Source organism: Zea mays, chromosome 9, assembly GCF_902167145.1.
Source record: "Zea mays cultivar B73 chromosome 9, Zm-B73-REFERENCE-NAM-5.0, whole genome shotgun sequence".
Lineage (NCBI taxonomy): Eukaryota > Viridiplantae > Streptophyta > Magnoliopsida > Poales > Poaceae > Zea > Zea mays.
The window spans coordinates 153,577,333-153,588,184 of record NC_050104.1 but is presented as its reverse complement, the minus strand read 5'-3'; the positions used below and the strand labels follow the sequence as shown (position 1 = coordinate 153,588,184).

At 46.7% G+C, this 10,852-nt stretch overlaps 1 protein-coding gene across 12 annotated transcripts; it reads left to right on the top strand.

Moving 5' to 3' along the window:
- Nucleotides 1-3,410: 3,410 nt before the first annotated feature.
- LOC100277251 (uncharacterized) lies at nucleotides 3,411-9,890 on the top strand. 12 transcript variants are annotated; one of them, XR_002749176.2, is made up of 13 exons: nucleotides 3,411-3,602; nucleotides 4,356-4,523; nucleotides 5,894-6,226; nucleotides 6,313-6,397; nucleotides 6,502-6,543; nucleotides 6,666-6,834; nucleotides 7,062-7,114; nucleotides 7,279-7,497; nucleotides 7,764-7,810; nucleotides 7,922-8,269; nucleotides 8,541-8,915; nucleotides 8,988-9,352; nucleotides 9,427-9,886. XR_002749176.2 is itself a non-coding variant. In XM_035962199.1 (11 exons), exons 3-11 carry the CDS (start codon nucleotides 6,006-6,008, stop codon nucleotides 7,974-7,976), a joined length of 732 nt encoding a protein of 243 aa, XP_035818092.1. In that variant the 5' UTR covers nucleotides 3,444-3,602; nucleotides 4,356-4,523; nucleotides 5,894-6,005; the 3' UTR covers nucleotides 7,977-8,426. The 12 variants fall into 12 exon arrangements, 8 of the variants coding, with proteins under 8 accessions (XP_035818088.1, XP_008658422.1, XP_035818092.1 ...); XR_004852447.1 differs by having other exon boundaries at nucleotides 3,444-3,602; nucleotides 6,750-6,834; nucleotides 7,764-7,806; nucleotides 9,427-9,890; XR_002264752.2 differs by having other exon boundaries at nucleotides 3,444-3,602; nucleotides 7,764-7,806; nucleotides 9,427-9,890.
- The last annotated feature ends 962 nt before the right edge of the window (nucleotides 9,891-10,852 follow it).

Here is a 10,852-nt window from a genome sequence, read left to right as displayed (position 1 = left end):
TCACTAGAAAGCACTTCATTTCTTTTAACTTCTAAAGCATAAGATTTTTGAGCTTCTACAAATTTATCATGCTCTTCATACAATAAATCCTCTTGTTTCTCTAAGAGTTTATCCTTCTCATTTAATGCATCAATGATTTCATTTATCTTATCTATCTTAGATCTATCTAAGCCCTTGAATAAGCATGAATAGTCTATGTCATCATCATCACTAGAGGAAGCATAAGTGACATTGTTTTGATTACTTACCTTCTTCTCCCTTGCCATAAGGCATGTGTGACGCTCGTTGGGGAAGAGGGATGACTTGTTGAAGGCAGTGGCGGCGAGTCCTTCATTTTCGGAGTCGGAGGAGGAGCAATCCGAATCCCACTCTTTTCCGATATGTGCCTCGCCCTTGGCCTTCTTGTAATGCTTCTTCTTTTCCCTCTTGCTCCCGTGTTCCTGGTCACTATCATTGTCGGGACAGTTAGCAATAAAATGACCAAGCTTACCGCATTTGAAGCATGATCGCTTTCCCTTGGTCTTAGTCTTGCTTGGCTGTCCCTTGCGACCCTTTAGTGCCGTCTTGAATCTTTTGATGATGAGGGCCATCTCTTCATCATTAAGACCGGCCGCCTCAATTTGCGCCACCTTGCTGGGTAGCGCCTCCTTGCTCCTTGTTGCCTTGAGAGCAATGGGTTGAGGCTCATGGATTGGGCCATTCAACGCGTCGTCCACGTACCTCGCCTCCTTGATCATCATTCGCCCGCTTACAAATTTTCCAAGAATTTCTTTGGGCGACATCTTGATGTACCTAGGATTTTCACGAATATTGTTTACCAAGTGAGGATCAAGAACGGTAAATGACCTTAGCATTAGGCGGACGACGTCGTGATCCGTCCATCGCGTGCTTCCGTAGCTCCTTATTTTGTTGATAAGGATCTTGAGCCGGTTGTATGTTTGTGTCGGCTCCTCGCCCCTTATCATCGCGAATCGTCCGAGCTCGCCCTCCACCAACTCCATCTTGGTGAGTAAGGTGACGTCATTCCCCTCATGAGAGATCTTGAGGGTGTCCCAAATCTGCTTGGCATTGTCCAAGCCGCTCACCTTGTGATACTCGTCCCTGCACAAAGAGGCTAGCAACACAGTAGTAGCTTGTGCATTTTTATGGATCTGTTCATTAATAAACGAAGGGCTATCCGAGCTATCAAATTTTATTCCACTTTCCACAATCTCCCAAATGCTTGGATGGAGAGAAAATAGGTGAGTACGCATTTTGTGACTCCAAAATCCGTAGTCCTCTCCATCAAAGTGAGGAGGCTTGCCAAGTGGAATGGGGAGCAAATGAGCATTTGAGCTATGCGGAATGCGCGAATAATCAAAAGAAAAGTTTGAGTTAACCGTCTTTTGTTTGTCATAGTCGTTGTCGTTGTTGTCCTTTTGGGAAGAGGAAGATTCGTCGCTGTCGTCGTAGTAGACGATCTCCTTGATGCGCCTTGTCTTCTTCTTCTTCCCTTCCTTCCATCTATGGCCCGAGCCGGAGTCGGTAGGCTTGTCATCTTTGGGCTCGTTGACGAAGGACTCCTTCTCCTTATCGTTGATCACGATTCCCTTCCCCTTAGGATCCATCTCTTCGGGCGGTTAGTCCCTTTCTTGAAGAAAACGGCTCCGATACCAATTGAGAGCACCTAGAGGGGGGGGGTGAATAGGTGATCCTGTAAAACTTAAACTTATAGCCACAAAAACTTGTTAAGTGTTAGCACAATTAATGCCAAGTGGCTAGAGAGGAGTCTCAACAAAACACACTACCACAAGAGATCAAACACAGAGATGACACAGTGGTTTATCCCGTGGTTCGGTCAAGACCAACGCTTGCCTACTCCACGTTGTGGCGTCCCAACGGACGAGGGTTGCAATCAACCCCTCTCAAGCGGTCCAAAGACCCACTTGAATACCACAGTGTTTTGCTTGCTTTTTCTCAATCCCGTTTGCGAGGAATCTCCACAACTTGGAGCCTCTCGCCCTTACAATTGAAGTTCACAAAGAAACACAGAGCAAGGGTGGGAATTAGCAACGCACACAAGACTTCAAAAGGTCAGAGCAACAACACGCACACAAGCAGCAACAAGAGCTCGCAACACAACTCAAAGAGTTCACGACTCCACAAGAGCTCTATATGCTATCACAATGAAACGAATGCGTGAGATCGATGTCTTGGTGCTTAGGAATGTTGTAGGAATGCTTGGTGTGCTCCTCCATGCACCTAGGGGTCCCTTTTATAGCCCCAAGGCAGCTAGGAGCCGTTGAGAACAAATCTGGAAGGTCATCCTTGCCTTCTGTCGTCGGGCGCACCGGACAGTCCGGTGCACACCGGACACTGTCCGGTGCCCGATTTATTTCCATAAACAGCGCAGCCGACCGTTGCCGACCGTTGCAGATCTGGCGCACCGGACAGTCCGGTGCACACCGGACAGTCCGGTGCCTCCTTCCGACCGTTGGCCAGACCACGTGTCGCGCGCAGATTCCGCGGCCGACCGTTGGCTCGGCCGACCGTTGGCTCACCGGACAGTCCGGTGCACACCGAACAGTCCGGTGAATTTTAGCCGTACGCCGTCGGCAAATTCCCGAGAGAGGCGTCTTCAGGTCGAGGCAGCCTGGCGCACCGGACACTGTCCGGTGCACCACCGGACAGTCCGGTGCCCCAGACCGAAACAGCCTGTTGGCTGTACACAGCCAACATTCTCCTTTTCTTCTTCTCTCTGTTTCTAACACTTAGACAAATATATTAGTACACAAAACCAATGTACTAAGGCTTAGAAACATACCTTTACTTGTGATTTGCACTTTGTTCATCCATGGGCATAGATTCACATTTAAGCACTTGTGTTGGCACTCAATCACCAAAATACTTAGAAATGGCCCAAAGGCACATTTCCCTTTGAGATTTATCCCCGCGGGGAACGGGGACGGGGAAGAAATATCCCCCGCAAGCGTTCGTGGGGATTCCCATGGGGAAATTTTTTTATCGCAGGGACGGGTTTGGGGAGCTAAAACCCGACGGGGAATTCCCCGTTGCCATCCCTAGTCCATGTTCACTCCTCCAGAACTGTTCATTCCTGTAGCAGTGGGTACACGGGTAATTGCCAGTAGATGAAAAATTGATAGTAGATATAAAGTAAGTATAAAAATAATATTTTATAGTTGTAGTGAAGTATATGTGAAGAATATAGGGGAACTGCTGCGGGAGATGAAAAAGTAGATGATTAAGATCTGTTTGGTTCGCTGCCTAATTTGCCACTTTTTGCCTAACTTTTCTATCTAAAGTTAGTTCCTCAATTCGAGCGACTAAACTTAGATAAAGTGTGACACAACTAGTCATAAATCAAACAGGCCTAAATATTAATGATGTGATGTAAAAAAGTGATACAGGTAAAATTTAGAGAAAACCGGTGTGGCTGCTGATAGCCTAAACCCTAAAACCCCACCGCTGTTCGCGTCCTCGTTTCTCTCAATCTCTCTCCTCTCCTCGCCTCTCCTTGGTGTCCGTGTTCACGCCGTCGCTAGCGCCTGCCGCGGCGAAGCTTCTGCCCTCCCCGGCGCCGGGCTCGGGTCGTCGTCGGCCAGGTAAATATGCCCGCTCTTTCCCCTTACCACTTCCCCTCTGTGTGGATCTGGGCTGTCTACGGGTTTCAGGTTCACGGGGGCGTAAGCAAGATTGCTGAGATCCATGGCGGTTTCTGGTGGGTACGAGGATGGCGTCGACGTTTAGGGGCTGGATTCGCGCTTTATTTTAGGGACGGATGGTTTCACGCGGTGGATCGAACAAGACCGATGCAACAGAGGTGGCAGATGGTTTTTAGTCACGCTAAGGATCAGATAAATTGTTTGGATCCGAGCTAATTGGATCTGACTCATCTGATATAATTGCTTAGTAATGGTCGCGTATTTGCCACGGCATATTGATTCATTCGTGCAGTTTGTTAGGTAGGCACGGAAATTATTATAGCTATTTGCAGATCGTCTGCATCCTTCGTCTGCATCCTTTTTTTCTAAGCTTCCCTGGCTTGTTTTGCTGTCTGATCATTCTGTTCGACTGCAAAATTAACACAAGTCGCCTTCTCGAGAAGGAAATATATGCAGAAAGAAGGTTGTTCTATAGACTGGACATGCTCATTTGTATTATTAAAACTGGTGCATCTTAGTAACCTTCCATAGACGGGGTAGGCTCATTTATATTACGGTAATACTAATGCATTTTAGTAAGCTTCCATAATAGACGGTATGGTCATACTGATCATCATGGAAATATATGTAGTGTGCATGGTTGTCTGTACGTATTTCGGCCCCAGCGGCTCAGCCCATATTCCGTGAACACAGGCAGCTGCTACGCGTGAACACGGTCACACCAGTACCACGTGACGTGAACGGTGAACTCGTGAAGAACAGAGCCGCCACTGAGGAACCCTAGCGACGGCGGCGTGCTACCGGTGACATTGTCCCCCTCGGTCCCTCCTCCATCCCCGACGCAGCGGCGCCAGCCTGCAGGTACGGTTCCCTGCCCAGTCTCCACGGCTCCACCAGGGCATCAGTCCATCTCTTCTCCCCAGTGGCCCAGTCCCGTTCATCTCTACTGGTGTTGGATACTTGGATTGGAGACAAGTGCTCTGGAATATGGCTGTTTGCCTTGCTCAAAGCCTGAAATCTTCCAGTCTGTTTGCCTTGTTCAAAGCCTGAAGCCATGTCCATGGACGTATGGGCGTATGGCTGTTGCCTGTTTGTCGGCCTGCAGTTCCTACTCCACCTGCAGTTCAAAGCCTGAAGCCATGTCCACTGCAACACCATAGCAGATGGACGTATTATATAGGCTGGTCGATTTTTAGAGTCTTGGACGATTAGGATGTCTCATAGACCGATCAGAGCCCGATTAATCAGGCTGATCGTCGACTAATCATGATTAGTCGGCTGATCGCCCCTCTGGCGATCAAAAGCGATCAGCCGATCTGAAAACATTGATATTGACCTTATTTTTTTCTGCACATCCTTACACTCATGTTTGTATTCTTATTCTTCCTTAGATGAGGATCAAAGGAAAAAATGAGGAGTCATCAACAAAAATTTCACCTAAGAATTTTGCAAATATTTGGTGGTGAATCATTGTTACAACGACATGTGCTAGATTGTTCGAGCTTCTGAATTTAATATACTGAATTAACGAGTCATTTGAATTTATGTGGCATTTGAAGCCCTAAAACCTGTTATAATGTTATCATTTCAAATTTTATATATATCAAAATTGTGTCGTGTTATGTTTTATAAATTATTATATATATAACTGGACAAACAACAATAGTTATTAGCACAATATTCAGCAGTGCTATTACTCTTGCTGGGCGTCAGGTGCTAGTAGTGAAGGCTGCAGAAGATCAGTGAGGCTTTCCAGAAATGTTACTAAACAGCCCAATGAGAATTGAATACATTAACGTTAGGTAACCAAACAGATATCGCTTTCTGTTGCACTATATCTGTTAGCAGATATATCAGCCCTAGGCTTCCTGCCATATAGGTGCAGGATCTCCTGCCATACAGGCGCAGGCATACTTGCCTTACTGGCACTGCCGCATATATATATTATAGTCTATAAATGCAATCCTCCCATTTAGGGGGCAGCGATAGGTTTCCACCAATCAAGGAGATCTCAGGGTATTGTTTCTATAAACCTGAGATCTCCTGCCCCTCTGCTCCTCTATATTTATGCGCCTGTATTCCCTCTTCTAATAATCAATATAAACAGCAACCATATTGCTATCAGTATCCGATAGCATTGGGATTTGTTCACATCACGTTAACCACTCCCTGCAATGAACCAAAAACACCACCTAATTTCTAGCCTAATTGCTCTTTCATTTTGTTTGCAGGAAGCCTATTCGAGACAAGGTCGATCTTTGCTGCCTTGGCGAGCTTCAGCCGAATCAAGGTCGAGCATGGCGGCAGGCCAGTAAATAGAGCAACACAAAACCCTTCAAATCAATGGAGACCTCTGCAGCAACCCCGACCCGGCCGCCACACCAGGCGGCCACTTCCCCATCGCCATCGCCCTCGTCGTCGTTGAGGCTGTGGAGGCCAGCGGCGCAGCGCAACATGCGCAATCAGTGGTCCCATCTGAGCGCCGCCAAGGAGCAGTGGCTGGCCGCCGTTGCTGACGGTCGTGCCCACGCCTCCGCGCTCGTCAACGTCCACCTCTCCTGCAGGCAGGCCTCCTTTCTCTCTGCGTGGGGTACTTCCGAGTTTGAGATTTGGGACATGGTTGACATAGTTGTGTGGGGTTGGCTGTCAGGAACATGCCGGCGATGGATTTGGGGGTGCTCAAGGATATGCCGGGGATCCGCGATAAGGCGAACTCCAAGTTGGCGCTTAGAGAGGTAGTAAGACCTTGGCTACCAATTCAGTGTAAGATTTGCTTCACAACGTGATTTAGTTGGCCATTATGCTGCTAATCTTTGATTTTATTGCTTGCTTGGTTTAGGAGCAATACAGCGGCATGCTTCTGTCGGCCTACAAGGAGATGGTAATTTACCACTACAAAGCTATGCTGATTCAGTTACTAAAAATTTAGATCCCATAGTGCATGGCGTTAAGGTAGTTTGATGTCAACTCCAATAATATTTTTCTCCATTACTCTGTTGATAGGTCTGTCAGCTGTCCTACTTGGTTGAAGCTTCCCATTCTATGCGCTGTTTTTCTAAAGCGGCTCCAAATTGCTCCATCACACAGTTTTCTGACCGCCAAGATAATTTGAATGATTCAGGGGATGGTGGAGGAGCCCCAGTATTCAAATGGTTCTCCGTATTAGAATTTGGTGGGTTAATCATCTCTTGCTTCTATGGATTAAGTCACCACTATGATCTTTCGTCTGTTGGGTGTGACAATGATCTCCTAACCCATCTATATCTGAGACTACTCAGAGCACTATATATTCTCACATTTGAGGATGCCGATCAATATCTGAGACAGTACACACATTCATGTTTACATGTTTTAAATCCACATGATAAAAATATATTATGTTTCCTTTAATCACCTCAGAGAGTCTTGCCCAGGAGCTTGTTCAGATGTTTGTTTCAGAGCAAAAGTTGAAGGTACATCATCCCTCTTTATACGGTGATCTTTTCCAACAACAGAAAAATTCTTTTATTCAGTATATCTGTGTTTAGGTTCTTTTGTAAATCGGATTTGTTTTACTTGCCTGCATTATTCTCTTTTGGAGAAGTTTCCTGACAATGTAGATCATTTATATCTGTAGAGGCTGCTACTCTTGGAATTTCTCTCGATTGCTTTAAAGGAAGGTGTAGAACTCCAGACATCATTAAATTGGGGTGATGAACTATATGATGGTGAATCAAATAAACTTCAGAGTATTGGCCTTCAGTCAGGAGATGCCTACTCACCGCCTGAAAATTGGTGTGCAGAACGTTTAGGGAGTCAGAGACCTGGCAATCTCCCTCTGCATGAAGTTTTACAGGTTCTTGTTTATTGTTTGCAAAGTTCACTTAAATTTGTTCATTACAAAATGTTGCAGTTTATCTAGACACATGCATGTTATATACAAAACTGTTTCTTTCCTGTTATCGCATATCCTGTTTTTGGTAGGCTTAGAATACTAAGTTGTCAATGTGTAAACAAATTATTTATAGAAGGATTGCCTTTGTATTAGATCAAATTTAGCTAGCTAAAGCTGTCATGCTTCGCAAACAATGTTATATATCTTGTTAACTTCCTGTTTTACAGGTTTATTTAACCACTTGGCATGCTAATATGAACATCAACCGGAGTAGGTAAACCATATTTTGCTATATTTTGACCATTTGGACTTTATATATTGACAAACAGAATTTGCACCTTGAATTTGGTTGTGATAACAATGATGATTTCTTACATTATCTCAGAATTGGTGAAATATTTGAGCTTGTTGAGGAGGAGATGAAGATTAAACTGTCTTGAAGATTCCGATTCATTTTGTTGGGCTATCCATCAAGGAAGAAGAAATGGAAAAGAAAGATCAATCAGTTCACTATTCACCAGGATTCTATATCCAGTGTCTTTATCTGCCTTAGTAGAAGCCTTCAGAGCTTACCTATGATCTTAGAATATAGTACTGGTCTCCTTGTGACCCATAATTTTTTTAAAAAATTTAATGTTGGGTTACACTGGAATCATATTGGGAAGAGCGTTGGACCAACATATGTTATTGAAATGAGATTTCTAAGTTATCAGGATCATTCGCCTAGCTTCAGGTTTGTTCTGTGCTGTTGTAGATGTGTATTATTTACTTCATTGGCCTGCTGTACAGATCTTGGTGACATGCTCGTGGAAAACGCATATTGCTTTTAGTGGTTTTTTTATTACGCTTATGGATTGTAGGTCTTCTGGTTATTATTATTTTTATTGTTATTGTTGTTATTATTATTATTATTATTATTATTATTATTATTATTATTATTATTATTATTATTATTATTATTATTATTATTATTATTTTGTTGTTGTTGTTGTTGTTGTTGTTAGGGTTTAGATGGGCGTCGAGGCAGCAATCGAGGCAAGGAGGAGGCGGGGGTGGGGGATGCTACACCGACCGTGACGTCGCCTACTGTCTTGGACCTTCTGTGCGCCCTCCTTGACACCCTCGACGCTCCACGGAGCTCGGAGGCGGTGACCGTCGAGGAGGTCGGTCCCTCGAGGCGACCCGGGGAACCGGTTGAAAAGTACATCATCCCGCCTCCTATCGTTGGGGCGGGTGGCGACCTCGTTCGTGCCGGATCGGACCTCTCGACATGGGGAGGGCCGACCCTGAGGTGGATGGCCACCGAGGGCAACCCCTACTTCGTCCTTAATGACACGGAGGAGAGGGAGATGTGGGCGGAGTTTCGAGCAATGGCTCAGGTAAGGGAGTCGTTCCTTCGCGCTAGAGATCCCTTCTCCGCGGTGTGATGATGTGGCTTCTTTCCTTCGCAGGGGCTTATGGCGAAGTCCGTGGCCAAGTCGATCTCCATCCGCAGCGAGCGCGACATATGGGCCGTGCTGCAGCGCTATCAGGCCATGTTGTGTTGCGCAAACGAGTAGCTGACGCTGAAGAGGGCCGAGGCGGCGAACCTATCGTCGTTGTGTGCTGAGTTGAAAGACGAGGTCGCGACTGAGCGCGAGAAGGTGTCGTCGCTGGAGGAGGAGGTGCGACGCCTGAGATAAGGCCTTCGGGTGGTGACTGGTGAACGAGACGAGTCTCGGCATCAAGCCACCGAGGCTTCTCTTCAAGCTGACTCTCACGAAGGACCTGGGGGCCGAGTGGAGTACGGTCCAAGGCCTAAGGGCCTAAATGGGAGGTAAGTGTTGTTGTCTCGTTTTTATTTATTTGGACTTCTTCCGGCCATGGCTTAATGTTTATATCCTTTTACAGAGCTCGAAAGGGATTTGGATGCTGCCATTCACACCTCTAAAACTCACCCAGGCCGTCGACCAAAAGATGGTCGAGCTGAAGGACCTGTCCGACGCGGTGGTGGAGTTTGGTCGAGACCTTTGCGTCGCGGACGTTCCCTTGGGTGAGTACTTGCGGAGCCGCATGCGAGCCCTGAGTGGCTACGTGCGGAGCGAACTCCGTGAGGCCGTCCATCTTGGGGTGAAGCAAGTGTTGGTCGTAGTCGCCTCCCACTATGAGATTAATCTCGAGCGGGCATGCGAAGGCTACGTCTTGTTGGACGAGCGCAACCTCGCCGAGGCCGAGATGCAGAGGCTCACCGATGTTGTCGAGGGGTCGGGCTCAGTGTAACACCCCGTCCAATCCCGGACCGGCGGTACTTACTCCTGGCAGCTCTCTAGGATCATTTATCATCCACACAAACCAACATGGGTCTTTTGTGCGCACTTTGTCCTCACTCATGTGCACCCGATAAAACTTCCCAGTCGGTCACTAATCCTAAATTGCTCCAAGCCAAACACGCTTAACTTGGAGGTTCTTTTGAGATATGCTTCCGAAAAAGAAGATGTATCTTGTTGGTATGGATACTCTATTAATTCTATTAAGCCTTGGGCCAGGATATCACCATCTCAGGGCCTAGGATATCACAATCCACCCCCTTAGAAGACCGACGTCCTCGTCGGTCAACCTCAATCCAGGAACCTCCCCTCTTAGCCACATGTGTGTCTAGTGTCGTCATATTCCATGCCATGTGACCACTTAGGGCCCACATGCGCCATGTGCCATATATCCGAACCCCCTAGCCCACACACGCTCGTGAAACCTCAAGGGTCGGCTCTGATACCACTTGTAACACCCTATCCAATCCCTAGACCGGCGGTACTTACTCCTGGCAGCTCTCTAGGATCATATATCATCTCCACAGACCAACACAAGTCTTTGTGTGCGCTTTGTTCTCACTCATGCGCACCCGAGAAAACTTCCCGGTCGGTCACTTATCCCAAATTGCTCCAAGCCAAACACACTTAACTTGGAGGTTCTTTCGAAATAGGCTTCCGAAAAAGAAGATGCACCTTGTTGGTATGGATACTCTATTAATTCTATTAAGCCTTCGGCCAGGATATCACCATCCTAGGGGCTAGGATATCACACTTAGCATTGGCGTGCCACTTCGAGGATGAGGTGGTTCTGCCGGTGCAGTCCCCTCCTGTCGAATCTCACTCCGCTGTGGCGCCTCCCGGCGTCCCCGAGGTTGACGCTGTGCCTCATACCGCGCAGACTCTTCATTTGCCCTGAGGGGTTATAAGGAATATTTTGAGTTGCGTGTATAAGTCGTGTATTGAACACTTTGTTTTTGTATCTTGTTTATTTGCTATGTTATTTTTTCGCTTGTTTTGTGCCCGCCGTT